General features: G+C 47.7%; 1 protein-coding gene across 1 annotated transcript in view; it reads right to left on the bottom strand.

Moving 5' to 3' along the window:
* Positions 1 to 5,036, bottom strand: part of LOC145360650 (talin-2-like) — a 73,639-nt gene extending 68,603 nt beyond the window's left edge. The window contains exons 1-3 of the mRNA XM_080215998.1: positions 4,950 to 5,036; positions 3,917 to 4,097; positions 3,497 to 3,610 (exon numbers count right to left, since the gene is read on the bottom strand). Of these exons, the coding sequence (XP_080072124.1) occupies positions 3,497 to 3,610; positions 3,917 to 4,097; positions 4,950 to 4,978 (324 nt within the window). The 5' untranslated portion in view covers positions 4,979 to 5,036. The remainder of the gene's footprint in view (positions 1 to 3,496; positions 3,611 to 3,916; positions 4,098 to 4,949) is intronic.
* Positions 5,037 to 27,480: the final 22,444 nt, after the last annotated feature.

Below are 27,480 nucleotides of genomic sequence, written 5' to 3'. Positions count from 1 at the left end.
ATGGAGCAGAATAGGCCAGGGATAGGTCAGACCTGAGGACAGATTGACAAAGCTGCATTGGGCACAAGAGGGATTGAGTTTAGGAGTCGGGAGATAATGCTGCAACTTTATAAAACCCTAGTCAGACCCCACTTGGAGTACTGTGCTCAGTTCTGGTCGCCTCACTACAGGAAGGATGTGGAAGCTATTGAGAGGGTGCAGAGGAGATTTACAAGGATGTTGCCTGGATTGGGAGGCATGCCTTATGAGGATAGGTTGAGGGAGCTGGGAGTCTTCTCCCTGGAGAGACAAAGGTTGAGAGGCGACCTGATAGAGGTTTATAAGATGTTGAGAGGAATAGATAGGGTGGATTCTCGGAGGCTATTTCCCAGGGCTGAAATGGTCGCTACGAGAGGACACAGGTTTAAGGTGCTGGGGAGCAGGTACAGAGGAGATGTCAGGGGTAAGTTTTTCACTCAGAGGGTGGTGAGTGAGTGGAATCGGCTGCCATCGGTGGTGGTAGAGGCGAACTCGCTGGGGTCTTTTAAAAGACTTCTGGACGAGTTCATGGGATTTAATGGGATTGAGGGTTATAGATAGGCCTGGTAGGATATGATCGGCTCAACTTGTGGGCCGAAGGGCCTGTTTGTGCTGTAGTGTTCTACGTCCGAAAGAGATTGTTATGGACTAAAAAAGGTGATGATATCGGGATGTGTTACTAGGAGACCAAAGATTAGTGCTCAGTGAAACCACGCTAAATTCTCCCTCAGTGTACCTGAACCAGTGCCGGAGTGTGGCAATTAGGGGATTGCAACTTCATTGCAGCGTTAATGTAAGCCTACTTGTGACACTAATAAATAAACTAAACCTGAGGGTTTGAGAGCAAAGTGCTGAGTTAAAATGGTAGCAACAGGAAGGTGGGGGGGCGGGGGGGGGTCATGCTCGCAGACTGAGGGAAGGTGTTTCACAAGGCGGTCACCCAGTCTGCGTTTGGCCTCCCGTGTGTGGAGGAGGTCACACTGGGAGAAGCGAATAAAATAAACTAAACTGGGGGGAGTGCAGGTGAAACGCTACTTCACCTGGAAGGGGGGCGTGGGGTCTTGGACAGAGAGGAGGGGCAAGTGTTTCACCTTCTGCAATTGCAAGTGAGGGTGCTGAGGGAAGGGGGGTGAGGAGTTGGAGGCGATGGAGGAGTGGACCAGGATGTCACGGAGGGAGAAGTCCATAGGGAATGCTGATGGGGTCAGTGAGGAGCAGATATGTTTGGGGGTGACATCGTGCTAGAGTTGGCGTAACTGGCAGAGGAAGATGTAAAAGCTGGTGGGACAAAAAGTGAGGACATAGAAAAGTGGAAGCAGATCCTGATTCTGGGAGGGGGAAGGGAAAAGGGCAGAGGTACAGGAGATGGGTTGAGCATGTTTGAGTTCCAAGCACCCACTGTCCTCTACGTAATAAAAATCTGCCTCGTACATCTCCTTTAAACCTTGCCCCTCGCACCTTAAACCTGTGCCCCCCTAGTAATTGACTCTTCCACCCTGGGAAAAAGCTTCTGACTATCCACTCTGTCCATGCCCCTCATAACCTTGTAGACTTCTATCAGGTCACCCCTCAACCTCCATCGTTCCAGTGAGAACAAACCAAGTTTCTCCAACCTCTCCTCATAGCTAATGCCCTCTATAGCAGGGGCAACATCCTGGTAAATCTTTTCTGTACCCTCTCCAAAGCCTCCACATCCTCCTGGTAGTGTCCCGACCAGAATTGGAACACTATATTCCAAGTGCGGCCTCACTAAGGTTCTATAAAGCTGCAACATGACTTGCCAATTTTTAAACTCAGTGCACTATCGAATCAAATTCGAATCTATGCCAATCCCATTCTCATAATGAAATCCAAACAGCCCAACATAGCACCTTGAGACCTGAAGGTTTGATTGGGGGTCTTCATTGGAAATGTTGGTTGGGCATGGTACCCGATGGGTGCAACTATTACCTGAGTGGTTATGGTGCAATCTCGAATGACTTTGTGGCTGAGCATCAGTGAGGAGAGATTTTGTGCTTTTTGCTAATGTGAGTAGGACAGTGTTCCGCTCCTGCTGCATGTCCATACTACACTGTTAAAATTGATGCACTGTATGTTCCGGAAGCGGTTGTGGGGCGAGGGGAACCTACACAACCAATGGACAGCACGGTAGCACAGTGGTTAGCACTGCTGCTTCACAGCTCCAGGATCCTGTGTTCGATTCCCGGCTCGGGTCACTGTCTGTGTGGAGTTTGCATGGGTTTCCTCCGGGTGAATCATAGAATCATAGAACCCTACAGTGCAGAAAGAGGCCCTTCGGCCCATTGAGTCTGCACCGAACACAATCCCACCCAGGCCCTACCCCCATATCATACCCACTAATCCCTCTAACCTACACATCCCTGGACACTAAGGGGCAATTTCTTAGCATGGCCAAACAACCTAACCCTTTGGACTGTGGGAAGAAACCGGAGCACCCGGAGAAAACCCACGCAGACACGAGGAGAATGTGCAAACTCCACACAGACAGTGACCCGAGCTCGGGAATTGAACCCAGGACCCTGGAGCTGTGAAGTAGCAGTGCTAACCACTGTGCTACCGTGCCACCCAAACCATTACCAGTGGACTTCCAGTCCTTATTTTTGTTTGTTTGGGGGATGCGGGTGTCACTGGCCATCGTTTATTGATGTGGAGATGCCGGCGTTGGACTGGGGTAAACACAGTAAGAAGTCTGACAACACCAGGTTAAAGTCCAACAGGTTTATTTGATAGTAAACCCACAGGCTTTCAGAAACAGTGTTCCTTCGTCAGGTGTGTGGAATCTTTATATGCATTTCTCTGATCAGAACTTTCCACACAGGCTTGTGGGATTACTATCAAATAAACTGGTTGGACTTAAACCTGGTGTTGTCAGACTTCTTACTACATCATTTATTGCCTATCCCTAATTTTAAGAGTCAGCCACATTGCTGTGGCTCTGGAGTCACGTGTAGGCCAGGCTGGGTAAGGGTGGCAGATTTCCTTCCCTAAAGGAGCATCAGTGAACCAGATGGGTCATCAGTAGATCCTTAATTCCAGATCTTTACTGGATTTAAATTTCACCATCTGCTGTGTTGGGATTGGAATCCGGGTCCCCCGAGCATTACCCGGGGTCTCTGGACTGCTGGTCCATTGACGATGCTATCTGCCCTGGTGTTGGTGACAACTGTGACCTCTTTATGGACACCAACAGGTCACAATTCCCATTGAAACCCATGGTTTTGTAAAGAAGATGGGTGATATGCAAGATCAGTTCCCACCCCCCCCTCAGGGGACAGGAACAAGCTGTAAAACCGCTGGTAATGTACACCACAAATGCAATTGACCAGAGAGAGAGAGAAAAAAAAATCACTGAACAGAAACTCAGACCCATCACGTTGCTATTACAAAAAGTTGAGAGAACAATGAACGTTTTAATCAAGGTGCGAGGTGGGGAAACCTCAGCAGCCGTCAAACTCACCATGTCTTGGCCCAGGGGGGGTAAATTATCGATCTCAGTGAGGTCAGACTGGGCCTGTTGAACTGCCTGCATACTGGAGTTAATGGTTCCCATTAATGCTTGCTGTGCTGATGTCTGTTACGCAGAGCAAATTAGCAAAGCAGGTTAGAATAATGCAACCACATTTCTTTTCCAAACTAAAAGATGTGTATTAATCAACTTAAATCTGTGCATGATTCAATGGCGAAACCATTAAAACTCTTGAATTAAAGGAACAAAAACGACTGAATCTGAAAGCAAATTAAAGAGTTTTAAAGAAATTGGTGCAATAGTTTTACTGTGGCGTTAATAATTTGATGCCAAACTGCGAATGAAGTAAATCCTTATTGGTGGAAAAGTGAAAATTGGGCACTTGTCCGGAAATGTAATTCTGACTCCTACCAGTGGGGGCATGTGACCCCGGTGCATCTGCCCACTCAGGATCTGTTGCTGTGGAGCTGGCATTGTGCCCGTGTTAAAGCTCTCCGGCCCGCCTGCGCCCGGCCTCATCACAGCTGGCAACGCCACCGACGCATGCTCAATCTTCCCCGTCTTATTAAATTGCTGCTGCAAGATGGTGGATCTGTGGGGGCAGGGCAGAGGAGCAGAGCTGTTCATCAAAGACTCACACTGGGGGAGTGGGGGGGGGGGGCATCTCAAACCAGCGTCCGAGGGAAAAGCCCTTCATTTACATAGCGCCTCTCACCGGCTTCCCAAAACATTCCACAGCCAATGGCGTGCTGTGAAGTTACTGCGTAACGTAGCGGCCAATTAGCACGCTCCCACAAACCAGGTGATCTCACGGCGTTGACTGAGAGATTAATGTCGATCAATATTAAGAGCTCACCAGCACCTTCTCAAGGGCAATTAGAATGCAGAAGAGGTCATTCGGCCCATCCAGTGTGCACTTACACGCAAGACACCCACGACCTCCCGCCTAATCCCAGCACTTGGCCCACAGCCCTGGGGAATGGGTAATAAATATCGGCTGGAACAGTGATGCCCACATCCCGTGAAAGAAAATAAAGCAAACCCGGACACTGGCGGTAATATCCTGCTTTCCTTTGGAACAGTGCTCCCCAGTGGAGAGGAATAGACAGAATCTGGGTTTGACCTCTCTCTCTTCAGAAAGACGCCACACCTCCTCCTGCTCTGCTTCGGGCTATCAGCTTGGGTGACGTACTCAGAGCGGGACTCGAACCCACGACTTCAGACTCGGAGATGAGATTGCGACTGACTGAGCTGCGGCTGACACCTTTTGCGGGAACTGGGAGTTTTGGAACTAAAGATGCACAAGGAATGGTTCACGGCAGCTTTAACTCGGATGGGGAGCTCAGATTTCAATGCATTCAGGGCAATGATAGGCGGGCTAAATCTACATTTTGGTCAGGAGGAATGTCTAGTTTCAGCAAAGCCAACAGTTTGGAATCTTTACTTCTTTGGCGAAACGGATTCTTCCAACATTGTTGACTCTTCATCTCCTTCGAGTCCAAACCGATCCTTACTTTGCTTCTTCTTGAGAATGATGCTCCGGTTTCCTCCCACAGTCCAAAGATGTGTGGGCTACGTTGATTGCCACGCTAAGAAATTGGCCCTTGGTGTCCTGAGATGCTTAGGTTAGAGGGATTAGTGGGTATAATATGTAGGGATATGGGGGTAGGGCCTGGGTGGGATTGTGTTCGGTGCAGACTCGATGGGCTGAAGGGCCTCTTTCTGCACTGTAGGGTTTCTATGGTACACACTCAAGTTACATCAGAGCTCCTTCACAAAAGTTGAAATGACCTTACCACTCTGGAGAATGGAGTAACTTGCTGGCATTATCGGGATAATTCAGGCCTCTATATCATTCTCCATGAAAATATTTTGAGTAAATATCCATGGGGATTCTCTAATTATTACCATCTATTAGTTTCTCGTGGAATCCAATCGAAACAACATTTACAAATCAGGGACACATTCAAATTTTAATAAACTCACACTGGGACTTTACCATTCATCCATTTATTCCCCAAAAGAGATGTTTCATGTTGCACAAAAGACATAATTCAATAAATAAATATATCATTTAATTTGTGTGACTTTGATTCTACCCAAAACTCGGGAGTAGTCAACTAAATAATAAAGTTACCGTGTAATTAGCTCTTAATGATAATGCACCAGATGGGAATAGGCTTAATAACTGGTTCAACTATCCAGTGAAATGGATGTCGTTTAACTGCTAATAGTGCCCATGGTGGTGTTTGGTGATCACCTTGGTCACCGCTCATGAGGGAACGTAGAACAAAGAAGTTCTGCTCAGAAAATCAATATTTATTCAATGTGAGGGACTTGGAAGAATTGGGTGAAAATGAACTGAGGCACAACGCAACCTCCCGCACAGCCGTCATCAGTACTCCAATAACTCGACTCCAAAAACAGCAACTCCTATAGAAACATCGAAGATAGGAGCAGGAGTAGGAGTAGGCCATTCGGCCCTTCGAGCCTGCTCCGCCATTCATCATGGTCATAGCTGATCATCCAACTCAATAGCCTAGTCCTGCTTTCACCCCATAACCTTTGAGCTCCAAGTGCTATATCCAGCTGCCTCTTGAATACATCCAATGTTTTGGCATTAACTACTTCCTGTGGTAATGAATTCCACAGACTCGCCACCCTTTGAGTGAAGAAATCACCTCATCTCCATCCTAAATAATTTAGCCTGCATCCTCAGATTGTGACTCCTGGTTCTGGACTCCCCCCACCATCGGGAACATCCTCCCTGCATCTACTCTGTCCAGTCCTGTTAGAATTTTATAAATCTACAGATAACCCCCCCTCCCATTCGTCTGAACTCCAGTGAAAACACTCCTAACCTAGTCAATCTCTCCTCATACATCAGTCCCACCATCCCCGGAATCAGCCTGGTAAACCTTCACTGCTCTCCCTCGAGAGCAAGAACATCCTTCCTCAGAAAAGGAGACCAAAACTGCACACAATACTCTAGGTGTGGCCTCAGCAAGGCCTCTGTATAATTGTAACAACACATCTCTGATCCTGTACGCAAAACCTCTCGCAATGAAGGCCAACATACCATTTACCTTCTTTCCCGCCTGCTGTACCTGCATGCTTACCTTCAGCGACTGGTGCACCCAGGTCCCTCTGCACACTCCCCTCTCCCAATTCACAGCCATTCAGGCAGTAATCTGCCTTCTTGTTTCTGCTTCCAAAGTGAATAACCTCACATTTATCCAAATTATTCTGCATCTGCCATTGATTAGCCCACTCACCTAGTGTGTCCAGTTCATGCTAAACAATCTCTGTATCCTCATCACAGTTCAGGCTCCCATCCAACTTGGTATCATCTGCAAACTTTGAGATGTTACATTTTGTTCACTCATCCAAATCATTCATATATATTGTGAATAGCTGGGGTCCCAGCACCGATCCCTGTGTCACCCCACTGGTCACTGCCTGCCAATTTGAAAAGAACATAAGAAAAAGATCCGTTAATTCCTACTCTTTGTTTCCCCTCTGCCAATCAGCCTCATCCATCTCAACTCACTTCCCCCAATCCCAAATGCTTTAATCTTGCACCATCATCTTTTATGAGGGACTTTGTCAAATATTTTCTGAAATTCCAAATATACCACATCGATTGGCTCCCCCTTGTCAACTCCACTAGTTACATCTTCAAGGAACTCCAACAGATTTGTCAAGCATGATTTCCATATAAATCCATGCTGTCTCTGTCTGATCCTGCCCCTGCTTTCTAAATGTTCCGCTATAAAGTCCTTGATAATGGATTGGAGAACTTTCCCCATAACCGATATTAGGCTTACTGCTCTATAATGCCCTGTTTTATCTCTACCTCCCTTTTTGACTATTGGAGTGACATTAGCTACCCTCCAATCTGCAGGCACTGTTCCAGAGTCTATAGAATCCTGGAAGATGTGCATCAATGCATCCATTATTTCTCAAGCCACTTCTTTAAGTACTCTGAGATGTAGATTATTAAGCCTTGGGACTTTATCTGCCTTCAATTCCATCAACTTTCCCAGTGCCACCTCTCTACTATTATTAATCTCCCTCAGTTCTTCCCTCTCGCTAAATCTTACATTCTCCAACACTTCTGTCATCTGATTTGTGTCCTTTTGGGAGAACAGGTCCAAAGTATGTATTCAGTTGCTCAGCCATTTCTTTGTTTCCCCCATAATACAGTGCCCCTTTTCTCTGCCTATCATTTTTCTTATTCCTTATGTTTTTGTCCTTGCTCCCTCCTTCTCTGACTTCTTATATATGTTCCCATCCCCCTGCCATATTAGTTTAAACCCTCCCCAACCATTCTGGCAAACAGTCCCCCCGGGACATCAGTCCCAGTCCTGCCCAGGTGTCACCTGTTCAGTTTGTACATGTCCCACCTCCCCCAGAACTAGTCCCGATGCCCCAAGAATCTGAAACCCTCCCTCTGACACCATCTCTTAGCCACAAATTTATCCAATATATCCTGTCATTTCTACTCTGACTAGCACATGGCACTGGTAGTAATCCTGAGATCACTTCCTTTGAGGTTCAATTTCTCAACTTTCTTCCTAGCTCCCTGTATTCTGCTTTTAGGACCTTACCCTTTTTATTTTAATCTATGTTGTTTGTACCAATGTGTACCACGATCGCTGGCTGTTTATCTTCCTCCTCCAGAATGCCCTGTACCCGCTTCGAGACATACTTGACCTTAGCACCAGTGAAGAAACATACCATCCTGGAGTCTCGTTTGCGGCCACAGAAACGATTCCCCTTACAGTTGAGTCGCCTATAACTATTGCACTGGCAAACTTTTTACCCCTCCCCTCTGCAGCAGAAACAATCTTGTTGCAGTGAGTTTGGCTGCTGCTGCTTCCCCAGAGAGGTCATTCCCCTCAATAGTATCCAAAGCGGGATATCTGTTTTGCAGGGGAATGGGCCACAGGAGATTCCTGCACTGCCTGCCTATCTCTCTTGCTCTGTCTGGTGGTCACTGTGGAGTCTGAGCCTGCAGTGTGACCACCTCATGCTACCTATGATACTCTCCACCTTGCGAAAGCTCCACAGTGTTCCCAGGAACTGCTCCAGCTCCGAAACTCAATCTTCCAGGAGCTGTAGCTGGAGACACTTCCCGCACACATGCTGACCCGAGAGACTGGAAGTGTGGAGCCTGCCACGTGGAGCAAACACAGTCAGGAGTCTCACAACACCAGGTTAAAGTCCAACAGGTTTACTTGATAGTAATCCCACAAGCTTTCGGAAACGGTGTTCCTTCGTCAAAGAACAAAGAACAACACAGCACGGGAAACAGGCCCAACAAGCCTGCGCCGCCATTTTAACAAAGCATTTTCCTACACTTACCTTGCCCCGTGTGTATGTGAATGGTACCCCTACTGTAGCCAGAGTCAGGAGAGAATAGTGTAGGGTCAATTTGTTACACCAATCAGCCTAAGAGCGCATCTTTGGGGTGTGGGAGGAAACCGGAGCACCCGGAGGAAACCCACGCAACCACAGGGAGAATGTGCAAACTCCCACAGACACAGGCCCAAATCCATGTATCCATACAGCTAGCAGTGATAGTCACTGAGCTGTCGTGGTGCCCATCTGTTGGTCCAGTTTAAGCACACACAGCGACACGAAGTACTAGGCCACTCTCGAAACATCCAACAGCAGCCCACGCATGACCCACCGTGTGCATGCCCCTCATTAGACAACAAGGTGGACCAACACACCTGCAGATTAAAAGAGACAAAACATTAACATGTAGTATTACATTTCCAGTATCGTCCCGAGGCTCTGACCCTTTTTAAAACCGTTTCCTATAACCCTCCATCCCTGTTTCACTCATGTGCCTATCTAAGTAAACCTTAAACAAGTCCAGCGTGCCTGCCTCCACCACCTTACTTGGTAGTGCATTCCATACCCCCACGACCCTCTGTGTGAAAAACCTTCCTCTAGTATCCAAATTATACTTCTCCCCCTCACCCTTAGTTCATGACCCCTCGTGATATTTGTCTGCAATCTAGAAAAAAGCCTGCCACTGTTTACTCTATCTATACCCTTCATTATTTTATACACCTCTATCAGATCCCCCCTTAATCTCCGTCTTTCTAAGGAGAAGAGCCCCAGTTTACCCAATCTTTCCTCATAACCCAGTCCTTCCATACCAGGCAGCATCCTGGTAAACCTCCTCTGCACTCTCTCCAGGGTCTCCACGTCCTTCCGGTAGTAAGGTGACCAGAACTGGACGCAGTGCTCCAAATGCGGTCTAACCAACGTTCTGTACAACTGAAGCATCAAGTGTGTGGAAGGTTCAGAATCTTCCACATGCCCTGACAAAGAAACAACGTTTCTGAAAGCTTGTAAGTTTACTATCAAATAAACTGGTTGGGCTTTAACCTGGTGTTTTGAGACCTCTGACTGTGTTTACCCCAGTCCAACGCCAGCATCTCCACAACATGGAGCAAACCGCAGCTTATCGCTCTCCTGTCATGTCTACCTCCTTTAAATTAAACCTCTGAAGCATGTTTTGTTTCAGATTATACCCAAATCTCTCGGGGCCCTTCTATTCCTGCTCCTCGTTACTGCTGAGTATAACCTTTGCAAACTGTAAACCAACGAAATTACCTCTGAGGCTACTAGTGATAAAATTGTTAAATACTTAGTCAACCTTCCTATATTTACCAGTCAGCTCTAGCCCTTGTTTCCTCTAGTACTACAGCAGGGCAAGCTCACACCTTGCTTTTACACCCTCACAGTGTCCTTCTTGTTGGTTAGAGGAGGAGGGAGGGAAACACTATTTTAGTGTTTTGGGCTTAATCACTCCTCTCCCACTTCTCTCTACTCAGTAGATACTGCTTTGACTTGCAGATTGAAGACTTTTTTTTAATTTCAAAAATATTCATGAATAGTCTGAAATAAACCATTGCAGAAAAGATATTTCTAATAATTACCCCAAACCAGCCATGTTTACAATATTTTACTGTGGTCTGTTTCAAGACATTACACTTATTACAGTTCTTTAACAAAAGTCTATACACATTCATCACATTTTACTGTGCGCTGTTGTTACACAGTCCGGGGATGGTCTACACTTACTGGCCCCGTGGTTTGTTTTGGTTAAAAGGCTTTAAATGGTGGCCTTTCCCCCACTGAGCCTTTGCAGTGCCTGCCCCAAGCTTGAGACTGTCCCTCAGCACATAGTCCCGGACCTTGGAACGTGCCAGTCTGCAACACTCGGTCGAGGACAGTTCTTTCAGCTGGAAGATCAGCAAGTATCGGGCGGACCAAAGTGCATCCTTCCCCGAGCTGATGACCCTCCAGCAGCAGTTGATATTTGTCTCGGTGTGCGTCCCCGGAAACAGCCCGCAGAGCACAGAGTTCTGCGTCACTGGGATGAACCTCGACAAATACCACCGCAGCTCACTCCAGACCTTCTTTGCAAAGGCACATTCCACAAGGAGGTGTGTGACCGTCTCATCACTCGGAGCAACGTACACTCATCCTCCACAACATTTGGGACAGGTAGAACCTCAAAACGTAGTGGAACTTGGTGTTAGTGTCCTGAGGATCTGCACACAGCTTGATGTAGCCTCACACAAAGGTGGTCCTTAGGATGAGAGTGGCGCTGGGAACATTTTTCCCTCCATTTTCTAGAGATTTATGCATCGTTTCCCTCCGGACAATCCATTTTAGATCTCCAGATAAATTTGAAGATGGTCTGGGTGACTGCTGCTGCACAGGATTTGTGGATAGGCCAGACCTACACCACATACAACAAAACAGGCAATACTTCACATCGGATGACCAGGTATTTTTCTGGTGATAGAGAGGGAACATTGCTCCCACAAGCCCAAATTCCGCCTTACATTGGCAGTGCACTCTTCCCAGTTTTTGGCGCCCGCCCCCACTGCTCCAAACCATATCCCCAGCACCTTGTGGTAATCAGCCTTGATGATAAAGGGGACAAAGGATCTGTCAGCCCAGTTCCTGAAGAACATGGCTTCACTCTTGCCCCGGTTGACTTTGGCTCCTGAGGCCAGCTCGAACTGCTCACAGGCTTTGGAGAAGTCTGCAAACAGATGATGTGCCTGAGGACAGGACAGCCACATCGTCCATGCACAGGGAGGCTTTGACCTATGTGCCTCCACTACCTGGGATGGTAACCCTTTAATGCCTGGACCTGCTCTGGTGGACACAGCAATGCAACACAAAGAAAGGGCAGAGGAGAGAGGGCAGAGGAGAGAGGGCAGAGGAGAGAGGGCAGAGGAGAGAGGGCAGCCCCCCCTGCCCTGACCTGCAGGTTGAAGATTTTCACGCCAGCAGCCAACAAGCTTCATCACTCTACTAGATAGTTGAGCGTTCTCAAAATCTGAGGGTGTTGCACTCACGACCTCTTTCTGGAAAAGGCTGACATGGCCAAACATGCAGATTTTCATACCAGCAACCAGTTTCGCTGCACTGCAACCCTCCACCAGTAACAACAACAACCCTCCGCCAGTAACAACAACAACCCTCCGCCAGTAACAACAACAACCCTCCGCCAGTAACAACAACCACCCTCCGCCAGTAATAACAACAACCCTCCGCCAGTAACAACAACAACCCTCCGCCAGTAACAACAACAACCCTCCGCCAGTAACAACAACAACCCTCCGCCAGTAACAACAACAACCCTCCGCCAGTAACAACAACAACCCTCCGCCAGTAACAACAACAACCCTCCGCCAGTAACAACAACAACCCTCCGCCAGTAACAACAACAACCCTCCGCCAGTAACAACAACAACCCTCCGCCAGTAACAACAACAACCCTCCGCCAGTAACAACAACCACCCTCCGCCAGTAACAACAACAACCCTCCGCCAGTAACAACAACCACCCTCCGCCAGTAACAACAACAACCCTCCGCCAGTAACAACAACCACCCTCCGCCAGTAACAACAACAACCCTCCGCCAGTAACAACAACCACCCTCCGCCAGTAACAACAACAACCCTCCGCCAGTAACAACAACAACCCTCCGCCAGTAACAACAACAACCCTCCGCCAGTAACAACAACAACCCTCCGCCAGTAACAACAACAACCCTCCGCCAGTAACAACAACAACCCTCCGCCAGTAACAACAACAACCCTCCGCCAGTAACAACAACAACCCTCCGCCAGTAACAACAACCACCCTCCGCCAGTAACAACAACAACCCTCCGCCAGTAACAACAACAACCCTCCGCCAGTAACAACAACAACCCTCCGCCAGTAACAACAACAACCCTCCGCCAGTAACAACAACAACCCTCCGCCAGTAACAACAACCACCCTCCGCCAGTAACAACAACAACCCTCCGCCAGTAACAACAACAACCCTCCGCCAGAAACAACAACCACCCTCCGCCAGTAACAACAACAACCCTCCGCCAGTAACAACAACCACCCTCCGCCAGTAACAACAACAACCCTCCGCCAGTAACAACAACAACCCTCCGCCAGTAACAACAACAACCCTCCGCCAGAAACAACAACCACCCTCCGCCAGTAACAACAACAACCCTCCGCCAGTAACAACAACCACCCTCCGCCAGTAACAACAACCACCCTCCGCCAGTAACAACAACAACCCTCCGCCAGTAACAACAACAACCCTCCGCCAGTAACAACAACAACCCTCCGCCAGTAACAACAACAACCCTCTGCCAGTAACAACAACAACCCTCCGCCAGTAACAACAACCACCCTCCGCCAGTAACAACCACCCTCCGCCAGTAACAACAACCACCCTCCACCAGTAACAACAACCACCCTCCGCCAGTAACAACAACCACCCTCCGCCAGTAACAACAACCCTCCGCCAGTAACAACAACCACCCTCCACCAGTAACAACAACCACCCTCCACCAGTAACAACAACAACCCTCCACCAGTAACAACAACAACCCTCCACCAGTAACAACAACAACTCTTCCCTAATAACAACAACTCTTCCCCAATAAGGCCTCATTTAGAATATTGTGTACTATTCTGGTCACCACCCTATCAGAAGCATGTGGGTGTTTTGAGAGGGTACAGAAGAGATTGACCAGGATGTTTCTTCCAGGTGTTCTTGTTTCCTCCCACATTCCAAAGATGTGCAGGTTGGCTGTGATAAATTGCCTTTAGCATAAGGGGGACAAGCAGGGCAAACGCGTGGGGTTGTGGGAATAGGGCCTGAGTGGGATTGTGGTCAGTAGAGGCTTGATGGGCCAAATGGCCTCCTTCTGTACAATAGGGATTCTATGAATGTCTGGAGCGTGCTGCCTGATGAGGCGGTGGGATAGCGGCATGTAAGGGGCACATTGGCCAATACATGATTGGGATGGGAATGGAAGGATACGGACTGTGTAAGTGCATGCTGTTTTAGTTTAGGCAGGCATCATGATTGGTGCAGGTTTGGAGGGCTGAAGGGCCTGTTCCTGTACTGTATTGTTCTTTGCTCTTTTGTTTCTCTTCACCACTAACAACAACAGAAATGTTGATCTCACAATTGTGAAGGTGCGAGGTAGGTTTCATCTAAAGGATGAATTTTTGCTTTGGGGGGGCGCAGGGAATTAGTTCCAGGTGCTTTCAGGGGGTGGGGGGAGGGGGTTGCAAACAATCAGTCTTTGGATTTCTGACCTTAGATCAGAGAACCCTACAGTGCAGAAAGAGGCCCTTCGGCCCATCGAGTCTGCATCGAACACAATCCCACCTTGTGTCCCCTTAATTGGCATAGAAACGATTGGACCAATCTGTAAAGTTTCTAGTTGAAGAACACAGTTGGGGGAAGTGTTATAAGAGTTTACTTTTAACTGTGTGACCTGTTAATGAGACACAACGATACGATGTGTCATGATCTTGCTCTCCCTGTAGACCTCATGGACAGGACACCTACACTAAATGGTGTTTGGATAAAGTTAACCTTTTCACACCTCAATGGACCCTGTAAATATACAGGGCAGGATTCCCCGCCACCCAGTGATGTGTTTTCTGAAGGTGGTTCACCACTGCTCACCAGCAGGATCTCCTGGTCCCACTGCAGTCTACGGCATTCTGCCTGCCTCACCCATCCCGCCACTGGGGAACGCACCATGGGAAGTTGCCTTGGATGGGAGATTCCATAGGGTGGAAGGGCTGGAAAAATCCCAACCAATGGCCAAGAAAAGTTCTGGTTGCCTCATTACAGGAAGGATGTGGAAGCCATTGAAAGGGTGCAGAGGAGATTTACAAGGATGTTGCCTGGATTGGGAGGCATGCCTTATGAGGATAGGTTGAGGGAGCTCGGTCTCTTCTTCCTGGAGAGACGAAGGTTGAGAGGCGACCTGATAGAGGTTTATAAGATGTTGAGAGGTATAGATAGGGTGGATTCTCAGGGGCTTTTTCCCAGGGCTGAAATGGCTGCCACAAGAGGACACAGGTTTAAGGTGCTGGGGAGCAGGTACAGAGGAGATGTCAGGAGTACATTTTTCACTCAGAGGGTGGGTGCGTGGAATCAGCTGCCGGCAGTGGTGGTGGAGGCGGATTTGATAGGGACTCTTAAGAGACTTTTGCATGGGACTTAGTAAGATAGAGGGTTATAGGTAAGCCTAGTAGGTAGGGACATGTTCGGCGCAACTTGTGGGCCGAAGGGCCTGTTTGTGCTGTAGTTTTTCTACGTTCTGAAAGGATCCCAATGACATGAAATTATACCAGGCATCCGAGTTTCAGAGGAGCTGCTTGTCTGTAGTGAATGGTTGTTCTCTCAGAGAGAACATTAACAGGATGGTGCCTCAGGCAGAGGGTGGCACATTTGCGGAACTCGCTGCCCAGAGCATGGCGGAATGGTTAAATGGTTTCAAGACAGAGATAAACGTATTTCTAATAAAAACGAGTTAAGGGGAGATGGGGAAGAGGTGGGGAGGTGGATTTGAGACCAGGGAGAAGTCAGCTATATTCTGATTCAGCTCGAAGGGATGAATTTGCCTCCCCGTGAGCCCAATTTTTATGTACAGCTTCTCTTATAAAAATTAATTTCAATACATTCCCAGGTCAGCATTGTTGGTGGGATGGGGGAAGGGAGTCCTTCTGTTGGGCAGTTTTGTCTGTAACACCACACAACCACGCAGGGAGGGCCTGTGGATTAGGCAATTGACCTAGCAAAGCAGCAACCTCTTGACATGTGAACTCTGCCCCATCATTGAATCATAGAATCCCTACTGTGCAGGAGGCCATTTGGCCCATCGAGTCTGCACCAACTCTCTGACAGAGCATCTTATCCAGCCACACTCCCCTGCCCGATCTCTGTAATCTCATTCATTGGCCCTGGCTAATCCCATCTAACCTGCATATCTTGGGACACTAAGTGATAATTTACACGGCCAATCCACCAAACACACACATTTTGGACTGTGGGAGGAAACCCGTGCAGACACAGGGAGAACGTGCAAACTCCACACAGTCACCCAAACTGGGAATTGAACCCGGCTCCCTGGCGCTGGGAGACAGCAGTGCTAACTAGTATAGCCCCATGGCACCCCCATCATAGAATTATAGAAATCTGCAGTGCAGTTCGACGTCATTCGGCCCATCGAGTCTGTACTGGCGGCAATCCCACCAAGGCCCTATCCTGGTAACCCTACATATTTACCCCACTCATTCCTCTCGCCTAGGGACTAAATTACTGAGTGGTAATTTAGCCTGGCCACTGTACCTAACCCACACACTTTTGGACAGTGGGAGGAAACCAGAGCACCTGGAGGAAGCCCGCTCAGACTCACATGGAGAAAATTCACAGACAGTGACCCACGTCAGGAATCGAACCTGGGTTCCTGGAGCCGTGAAGCAGCAGTGCTAACCATAATGCCACTGGGCCACCCTCAATATGTGGAGTAACTGGAGGCTAAGTGGACAATCCCAGTTGCCTGTCTCAGTTCCCTTTGCTTAACAAGACTCTGGATGAGCCCCAATTTTCTGCTGACCTCATGAAGGTGGGTGGGCCTGCTGGGCCCCGAGCACACATTGGCCAAAATGGCCGACGTGAGGAATAGGGCGGGGAGACCAGCCTACCTGCGAACCCTGGCCAATTCTGTTCCCGTTGATGGGGCCTGGGAATCCAGGCCTCTTGTGAGCGTACTGTGTGTGTAATGGACTTGAAGACAGTTTTTAACCACACATCGGGCTCACTGCTTAGCTCACTAGGCGCAAAATTAATGAACAATGAAATTGATGACCATTTCATTGCTTTTAACTGTCTGCGCACACAACAATAATCTACCAGAGCTCCACGCTCGGTCATTTCCCCAAGCACAGAGCAATATTAAAAGTCTATAACTCTGTTATGCGTGGGACCAAGTTGCAAAGCTGGCAGCTGAAAGCTGAAAGCTGATGAATGGCAGAGTTTCCAAGGAAGGTTTTATTGTGTAACCAAACACTGTGCGTAGTTTGAGAGTCTATGTTAGACAAACAGAGGTGTTACAGTCACAATCCAGAATGAAAGAGAACATGGCACCCTGCCAATCACTTATGGTGAAATATTTACAGTTATTCATCAGGATATCTCTCCTCCTTTGATGAGGTGCCACAGCGCAATTAGCCATCCAATTAAGCTACTCTAATTAGTACAATTGCTGTTATGCAAATTACATGACTAAGGGACAAGAGGAAATGTTCCCTTAAATGGTATCCTAAAATTAACATTTCAAAAACATTAAAGTACTAATGAAGTTCAGAGATCGAGCAATATTGGGGCGACACGGTGGCGCAGTGGTTAGCACTGCTGCCTCACAGAGCCAGGGACCCAGGTTCAGTTCCAGCCTCGGGTGTGGAGCTTGCACATCCTCCCAGTCTCTGCGTGGGTTTTCTCCGGTTTCCTCCCACAGTCCAAAGATGTGCGGGTTAGGTTGATTGGCCGTGCTAAATTGATCCTTAGTGTCGGGGGATTAGTAGGGTAAATATGTGGGGTTACGGGATAGGATCTGGGTGGGATTACAGTCGGTGCAAACTCGATGGGATGAATGGCCTTCTTCTGTTACATTGTTGGATCCTTCCTGTCTCACCTACACCCTGTCTCCTGTATATTGGATTTTATTCTTCACTGGGTCGAATACTTTGTGAGATCTCTGGGTATTGAATAATGGAAACATAGAACATAGAACAGTACAGCACAGTACTTTGGCCCTCAATGTTGTGCTGAGCTATGTCCAATCCCAAGATCAAGCTATCCCACTCCCTATCATTCTGGAGTGCTCCATGTGCCTATCCAATAACCGCTTGGAAGTTCTGAAAGTGTCCGACTCCACTATCACAGCAGGCAGTGTATTCCACACCCCAACCACTCTCTGAGTAAAGAATCTACCTCGGACATCCCTCCTATATCTCCCACCATGAACCTTATAGTTATGTCCCCTAGTAACAGCTACATCCACCTGAGGAAATAGAGTGGACGTGCAGAGACTATCAATCCCCCTCATCATCTTATAAACCTCTATTAAATCGCCTCTCAGCCTCCTCCGCTCCAAAGAGAAAAGCCCCAGCTCCCTCAACCTTTCCTCATGAGACCTACCCTCCAAACCAGGCAGCATCCTGGTAAATCTCCTCTGCACTCTCTCCAATACTTCCACATCCTTCTTATAGTGAGGGACCAGAACTGCACACAATATTCCAAACGTGGTCTCACCAAGGTCTGGTATAGTTGCAGCATAACCCCACGGCTCTTAAACTCAAACCCCCTGTTAATAAACGCTAACACACTATGAGCCTTCTTCATGGTTCTATCCACTTGAGTGGCAACCTTCAGAGATCTGTGGAAATGAACCCCAAGATCTCTCTGTTCCTCCACATTCCTCAGAACCCTGCCATTGACCCTGTAATCCGCATTCAAGTTTGTCCTACCAAAATGAATAATGAACGAGAACTCATTCTAAAAATTGATTTGTCTGCTCGATCTATCCTGATTTTATTAAATTCAGGGGATGTGGGTGTCACTGGCTGAGCCCGACTTTTATTGCCCATCCCTAATTGCCAGTAGGGGTGGGACCTAAGTGGGGTGATGCTGGAGTGGGGGTTGGAACTATGATTGGGGAGGGGGTGGTGCTATGCATCGGGTTGGGGGGGGGGGGGGGGTGGATTGCACAGGGGGAGGGGTCATGCAGAAGGTCATGACGGGGGTTCACCGAGGGACTCATCAGGAGAATCTTGATGCCCCAATGTCAGCAACAGTGTGGGGGGTGTGCGGGGTAACAATGTTGTCGATGAAGTGGGAGGGATGCGATATTTGTTGAGGGGTGTGGGAGCAGGTCTTTCGGTTTACTGGCAAATTTGGCACCTACACAGTGGTGCCCGAGTGCTCGGAAGCTGACTCCACCAACATATTTAGGCTCCACCCATACCGTACCAGCACACACACCTCCCGGCTAAGAGATTGCAGTGCCAAGAAGTCTGGTGTGGAGGACCTCCATTCTCACATTATTCTGACACAGAATCATAGAATAGAACCATAGAACCCCTACAGTGCAGAAAGGGGCCCTTCGGCCCATCGAGTCTGCACCGAACACAATCCTACCCAGGCCCTACCCCCACATCCCTACATATTATACCCACTAACCTACACATCTCACGATACTAAGGGGCAATTTTAGCATGGCCAATCAACCTAACCCACACATCTTTGGACTGTGGGAGGAAACCAGAGCACCCGGAGGAAACCCACACAGACACGAGGAGAATGTGCAAACTCCACACAGACGGTGACCCGAGCCGGAATCGAACCCAGGACCCTGGAGCGGTGAAGCAGCAGTGCTAACCCACTGTGCTACCGTGCCGCCCACTCGGGGAATTTCACAGCAACTTCATTGCAGTGTTAATGTAAGCTGACTTGTGACACGAATAAATAAACTCAGGCTTAAACATGAAAGTTAAAGCTCGGGGCCAATGGAAGCTGGCGGTGTTGTTTCAGCAGTGAGGAGGTTTGATTCTGTCGGTGTGAATGAGCCAGAACCTCGACTGTCAAAGCAGCAAACCTTCGCCAATGAACAACATTACTTCAATGTCATCGAGCTGGATCGGAGGATTAGCCCTGACTGATAGAACGTTCCGCCTGCAGAAAGCGGTAACTCAGGGACAGGAGCAGCACTCTATTGCAATGCTGAAGTATTAATTGTCACTTGTGTTTAACCCAACCTACAGTCTCTGGGCAATCTCCTTCACTTCCACTGCACCCTCCTGGACTGATAGACAATCATCAAATTGGACAGCACAGCAAGAGGCCATTCAGCCCCACATGCCTGTGACGCCTCTTTCAAAGGTTTATCCAAGTAACTGCGCTCTTCTGATCTTTCCCTGTATGAGGACTAGAGGGCACAGCCTCAAGATAAGGGGAGGGGGGGGGTGCAGTTTAGATCGGAGATGAGGAGGAACTTCTTCACTCAAAGGGTGGTGAATTTCTGGAATTCTCTGCCCGTTGAAGTGGTGGAGGCTGCCTCGCTAAATATATTTAAGTCACAGGTAGATAGGTTTCTGATAGACAGGGGAATTAAGGGTTATGGGGAGAAAGCGGGAAAGTTTAACTGATCCACTTCAGATCAGCCATGATCTTATTGAATGGCGGGGCAGGCTCGAAGGGCTAGATGGCCTACTCCTGCTCCTATTTCTTATGTTCTTATGTAATTTTTCATTTTGAGGAAATTTCTTTCGAAAGTTGCTGTTGAATCCGCCTCCACCACCCTTTCCATCAGTGCACTCCAGATCACAAGTCTTTGGGCGGAATTTTCCCCATCCCGTCTCCCCCCACGGAGATCATAGCGGGCGGAGGCGGAACATACAAAGGGCCATTGACCTTGGGGCAATTGTGGCCGGTAAACCCACCCTCTGGGTTAACTCCTTTCCCTCATTCCACTGCAGCTTGTTTGGCTTTTCGCCCTGAATCTGGCTCCTCTGTTTACTGAACCGGGTCTCACATTTCCTCCTGATCTACTCTATCAAAACTGTTCATAACTGTGAACATCCCTGTGAAAACGCCTCTTTTCCAAAAAGACAGCTTCTTCACTCAGTCGGTGAGCTGGTTTACTGTTGGGGAGCTGGAGGGGAGACCCATGTCACAACAGGGGGTGAGGCCCAACTGATTGAGTGGTAGGTGTCAGGCCTTTCTCAAGACTTAGGACCCCAGTGCAAAAATCACACCCCGTTCCCAGGAGCATCCAGCCTTTCTCCATTACCCACTGGCAACACCAGGGTTGGTAGCTACTGTCAATAATATACCTGCCAGATATCCCTGCAATAGTGTCAGGCAATCAGTGTTAGGGTCAGCACTATTTCTATATACATCAATGACTTGGATTCTAACATTTAACGTAAATTGGTTAAATTTAAATTGGGTAAAATTGGTCTAATAATCTTTATAAATAACAAATTTTCACTCATATCATATCCTCAACAGGGTAAAACATTCCATAGGAACGATAATAAAACAGAATTTGACACCTAGTTTCAGAAGGTGATATCAGGATAGGTGACCCATAGCTAGGAGCATCAAGGAACCCAGCCACAGGTAGGATTGGGGTCATAGTTCATAGAATTATCAAGTCATATAACACAGAAAAGGCCCTTCGGCCCATCGTCTGAACTGCCAATAACTATCAGTAAATTTTATTAAGCCCATTTTCCTGCATTTGCCCCATATCCTTGAATGTTTCATGAGAGGAGGTTGCCAGCAATCAAGGGATCAGATGCAAGGACAGGGTGTGTGGCACCCTGGGGTGACCCTCTCCCTAATGCCAGGCCCCCTGGTTGGGAGCTAAGTGCCATTGAAAGAAGGACACTAGTTACGGACTCCATCCCTCCCCTTGACAACAACCTAAATCTCAGTCAGACTGTTTGCAAACTCGTTGTTGTATCTGACTCTGAGCTGAGCTTCTGATTATATATCTGTTCCATCACAAAGACTGTTAACTTTATTTCAGTATCCTTGGCTGACTCAGCCCCTGTCTCAGCCCATCCCAATTCTTTCCTGACCAGTTTACCATTTTCCACATTTCAGAAACCTGAGCCCATCCACATCCCTGCGGCCTGTGTCCTAACTTGCACCAAGTTCCATCCACCCATCAGTCACTGTCCTCACTGGCTCCCCATCCAGCCTCAATTTTAACATCTTTATTCTTGTTCTCCAATCCACCTGACCTCGTCCCTCCCAAACTCTGTCATCTCCTCCAGCCCCGCAATCCTCCAAGGCTTATCCTCTCCACCAATCCTGTCCTCCTGAGCATTTTCCAATTTAATCACTCTATCAATGACTGCCATACCTTCAACCTGCTGAGACCCAGTAGCACAGGTGGCACAGTAGCACAGTGGGTTAGCACTGCTGCTTCACAGCTCCAGGGTCCTGGGTTCAATTCCCAGCTCGGGTCACTGTCTGTGTGGAGTTTGCACATTCTCCTCGTGTCTGCATGGGTTTCCTCCGGGTACTCCGGTTTCCTCCCACAGTCCAAAGATGTGCAGGTTAGGTTGATTGGCCATGCTAAGAAATTGCCCCTTAGTGTCCAGGGATGTGTAGGTTAGAGGGATTAGTGGGTATAATATGTAGGGATAGGGGGGGTAGGGCCTGGGTGGGATTGTGTTTGGTGCAGACTTGATGGGCCGAAGGGCCTCTTTCTGCACTGTAGGGTTCTATGATTCTATGACCCAAAGCTATGAAATCCCCTTCCTAAACCTCTCCATATCTTTGCACTTCTTTCCCCTTTCAGAAACTATTTAAATGTTACCTCTTTGACCGAGCTATGGGTCACTTATCCTGATATCACCTTATGAAGCTTGGTGTCAAATTCTGTTTTATAATCGCTCCTGTGGAATGTTTTACTCTGCTGAGGATATGGTGTGAATGCAAATTTGTTATTTATAAAGATTATTAGACAGAACTTTAACCAATTTACATTAAATGTTAGAATCCAAGTCTTGATGTATATAGAAAGAGTGCTGACCCTAACACTGATCACCTGACACTGATGCAGGGATACAGGATTCTGCACACTATTTCACTTGCCAGTGGGGACCTGTAGACTTCTGTGTTGGAGACAAACACAATCTTCCACAGTACATTACAGAAAGGACTGTCAGATTGTTCACATAGAGAACAAAGGGCTACTTTGAACTAAAAGCGCAGTCAATTATTCCTTGACACAATATACTTCCCACCATGTATCTGCCTCGCTCGCTGTCCTTTCGCTCTTTGTTCTGTTTTGACTCTCATCTCTGAGAGTCTTCCTATGTGTATGTTGACTGGCTTTGCACAGGCCATAACAATGCAGCTGAGCGTCAAACTCAATATCCTTTCTTCAACCTCTCCTCATAGCCAACACCCTCGAGGCCAGGGAACATCCTGGTGAACCTTTGTTGCAGTCTCGCCAAAGCTTCCACATCCTTCTGATAGTGTGGTGACCAGAACTGCACTCAATACTCCAAATGCGGCAAACGCTTAAGAATATCATTGGCAGGATGTTCCTCCCTGGTCCAGCAATGTACCCTTGGAGTCATCAGCTACCTCAGGCAGCCGGAAAACCTATGCACGATACTGTGACGGAGGGCAGGCACAGTTAATCATTCACGCCGCAGTACCAACTTGTACGCTTAACTCTGTTTCAGTCTATGCAAAGACTTCATCTGCCGATGCACAACTATATTTAAATACTAGACTGTAGGGGTCAACTAACTGCTAGTCTGAATGATTGTAGCTAGCTTGACTACATGTAGAATCGGAAGGCATGATGGGTTAGCTAAAAGTTGACTGCATTCCCGAAGGGTACACAACGCAGGCAAACAACAGCTTCCCAAAGCAGCAGCTGCAAGGATTGTTTTTCTAGATGGAGACAGTATGCAAAAGCACTTCCAATAACGAAAGCAGAAATATATTTTGGTTTTTAGAGTGGTCCTGTTCCTGTTCAAGTTCACATTCAGTTGAGTTCTTGCCTAGCGAGAAACCAGCCTCCAAGATATTCTTCTGCTTCTGTCACAAAGAAATATGGAGCCAGAGACAGAGACATTTTGGGGAGTGATAGATAGGGAAGAATGCACGAGGGAGAGAGAGAGAGATGAATGGAAAGAACAGGCATTTAGAGATGCAAGGACTGATTAGGGACAGTCAGCATGGCTTTGTGAGCGGAAAATCATGTCTCACAAATCTGATTGAGTTTTTTGAAGGGGTAACAAAAAAGGTAGATGAGGGCAGTGCGATTGACGTTGTCTACATGGACTTTAGCAAGACCTTTGGTAGGTTGTTGCATAAAGTTAAATCTCATGGGATCAGGGTGAGGTATCTAAATGGATACAAAATTGGCTTCTTGCCAGGAGCCAGGGGGTGGTTGTAGAGGGTTGTTTTTCAATCTGGAGGCCTGTGACCAGCAGTATGCCTCAGGGATTGGTGCTGGGTTCACTGTTATTTGTCATTTATATTAATGATTTGGATGACAATATAGGAGGCATGGTTAGTAAGTTTGCAGAAGATATCAAGATTGGTGGCATAGTGGACAATGAAGAAAGTTATCTCTGATTGCAATGGGATCTTGATCAATTGGGCCAGTGGGCTGACGATTGGCAGATGGAGTTTAATTTAGACAAATGTGAGGTGATGCATTTTGGTAGATTGAACCAGGGCAGGACTTACTCAGTTAATGGTAGGATGTTGGGGAGAGTTAAAAAACAAATAGATCTAGGGGTACAGGTTCACAGCTCCTTGAAAGTGGAGTCACAGATGGACAGAACGGTGAAGGCGGCATTCGGTATGCTTGGTTTCATCAGTCAGGACATTGAATACAGGAGTTGGGATGTCTTGTTGAAGTTGTACAAGACATTGGTAAGGCCACACTTGGAACACAGTGTGCAATTCCGGTCACCCTATTATAGAAAGGATATTATTAAACTAGAAAGAGTGCAGAAAAGATTTACTAGGATGCTACCAGGACTTGATGGATTGAATTATAAGGAGAGGCTGAATAGACTGGGACTTTTTTCTTTGGAACGCAAAAGGCTGAGGGGTGATCTTGTAGAGGTCTATAAAATAATGAGGGGCACAGATCAGCTAGACAGTCAATATCTCTTCCCAAAGTTGGGGAGTTGAAAACTAGAGGGCACAGGTTTAAGGTGAGAGGGGAGAGATACAAAAGTCTCCAGAGGGGCAATTTTTCCACACAGAGGGAGATGAGTGTCTGGAACAAGCTGCCAGAGGTAGTAGTAGATGCAGGTACAATTTTTCTTTTAAAAAGCATTTAGACAGTTACATGGGTAAGATGGACCTAGGGGGGATATGGGCCCAAATGCGAACAATTGGGATTAGCTTAGGGGTTTAAAAAAAAGGGGTGGTGCGGATAAGTTGGGCCAAAGGGCCTGTTTCCATGCTGTAAATCTCTCTGACTCTGTGAGCCAGTCACGGGTTTATGTGATCAGTGCATAGTACAAAATACCTTTTCTAAGCATGGCTCACTGTAAAAATGCACAGAGACTCCATTAGTGAATGCAATAGGTATTTACTAATAAGAGTTTTTCAGCAGCCTATAGCTTTCACCCTGTATATCGCCCTACGTAAGAGCACTCCACTCCCTGGGGTCACTATCCACTCTGAGTCCCAACTGGCCAGCTGACCTTGTTGTGCTGTGTTGCCCTTAAAGGGGTAGTCAGCCTGAGAAAATATATTGGAATCGCCAGGCTGCAGTTTAACCAATAGAGCTTTAAGGACTGTCTTAGAGAACATTAAGACGTCTCACAACACCAGGTTAAAGTTCAACAGGTTTATTGGGAATCACGAGCTTTCGGAGTGCTGCTCCTTCATCAGGTGAGTAGCGAAGTAGGTTTCACAAACACAGCACATATAGACAAAAACACAATTGCAAAATAATCATGACACACGACAGCGCAGAATCGCTGGGCAGAAACTGATAGCCAAGTTCCAGACACGAGGACAGCTTCAACCAGCACCCTGGGTTCAAGTCACACTATCTGTAACCCCCACGATACTGCCTGGACTTGCAAAATCTCACTAACTGTCCTGTCTGGAGACAATACACATCTCTTTAACCTGTGCTTAACCCTCTCTCCACTCACATTGTCTGTATCTGTAAAGACTTGATTACCTGTTAAGACTTGCATTCCAACCATTATCTTGCAATTGTATCTTTGTGTCTATATATTTCATGTTTGTGTATCCACCTCTCCACTCAACTGATGAAGGGGCAACGCTTCAAAAGCTCGTGATTCCAAATAAACCTGTTGGACTTTAACCTGGTGCTGTGAGACTTCTTACTGTGTCCACCCCAGTCCAACACCAGCATCTCCACATCATGCCTGTGTGTGAGCACACGTGTGTGTGTGTGTGTGAGTGAGTGTGTGAGTATGTGAGTGTGTGAGTATGTGAGTGAGTGAGTGAGTGAGTGAGTGAGTGAGTGAGTGAGTGAGTGAGTGAGTGAGAGAAAGAGAGATGAGAGCAAGAGAGAGAGAGTGTGTGAGAGAGTGTGCAGCAATGCAGCTGCTAGATTTAAGGATGAGCTGGGGGTTAGGTGTGGGGGTGGGATCTGGGGATAAGATCTTGGTGTGGAGGCTGAGGTTGGGGTAAGGTCTGGGAGAATGGGGATGAGGCAGAGGGCGGGGGCTGGGGATACGGTTTGGGGAATCACAGAATCCATACAGCGCAGAAGGAGGTATTCAGTCCCTGGAGTATGCACTGACTCCCGGACAAAGCATCTTACCCTGGCCCTCTCCCCTGCCTATCTTCGTAACTGTGGGCATTGAGCATTGCTAATCAACCTAACCTGCATGTCTTTGGACACTAAGGGGCAATTTCTTAGCATGACCAATCCACCTAATCTGCACATCTTTGAACTGTGGGAGGAAACCGGAGCACCTGGAGGAAACCCATGCAGACACAGGGACAATGTGCAGACTCCGCACAGACAGTGACCCAAACTGGGAATCGAACCGGGTCCCTGACACTGAGGCAGCAGTGCTAACCACTGTGCCACTCAAAGGGGGGATAGGACTAAGGATGGGGGCTAGGGTTGACACCTGGGGGTGAGGATGGGCTGGTGCTGGGGGCTAGGATTGGGACTGGGGGCAGGAGGGGCATGCTGGAGGGAGCTGCAGGCAATGGATAATTGCAGGGGTGTTTGGAGGGATCTGAGAGTGGGGAGTGGGGGCTAAGATTGGGGGTAGAGTCTGTTGGTGAGGTAGGAGTGGGGACTGGGATGGGGGCTGTTTCTTTACACCAATATATGTCTGCTCTGTGGAGCTGGCAGGCTTGATTTATAATCTGGCTCAGAGTCACGTCCCATGACACTGGGGCCCAGTGGGACGCTGGGGTAATGTAACTATTGGCCCCATCCATAAGCCAGTTTGAGAAGATTTAGGCTCTATTTATAGGGTGCCCTGTCCGTCTGCAACATTCGATAGTAAATCCCCGAGGATAATACTCTCTTCACAGTGGTATCGGTGGAGGAGGAGGGGACAAAAGATTTAAACACTGGGGAACAACTGGTTAATGTAACCCAATCACAACAGGGTAATAAACTGAATATTAGCAACATGGTCGTTAAAGATTTGACCATTGCAATTAGTACACAGATTAAATCTCTCACGTTCTGGCAAAACTGTCTTTAAAAACGCCACAAAAAAAAATGAGATGAAATATTAAGTGAAGGAAAGACCCAGAAATAGACATTTTCAGGCTGCCCAGTTTTGCTGAAGGAATCTATTCAGTGATGAGAAGATGAACACCCTCAGTAAATCATCCAGACTTTTTTGGCATCTTCTAACAATTCCATCTTCAAACACAGCAGTGGGAGGTGAGGCTGTAATTTGTCAAACTCGGCAGCAGGTTGGTAACAATCGTGTGAAATTCACAGGGCCACACTCGGTGGAACAGTGAAACCCGCTGGGCTGCGGTGTCAGGTTAATGGAGATGGACTCCACTCTGCGGCCACTGCTGTACCTGGTACAGGAGCAACACG

This window comes from Carcharhinus amblyrhynchos, chromosome 32 (assembly GCF_965287045.1).
Source record: "Carcharhinus amblyrhynchos chromosome 32, sCarAmb.v2.hapA, whole genome shotgun sequence".
Classification (NCBI taxonomy): Eukaryota; Metazoa; Chordata; class Chondrichthyes; order Carcharhiniformes; family Carcharhinidae; genus Carcharhinus; species Carcharhinus amblyrhynchos.
The sequence above is the reverse complement of the archived record's forward strand: the minus strand, read 5'-3'. Positions and strand labels throughout refer to the sequence as shown.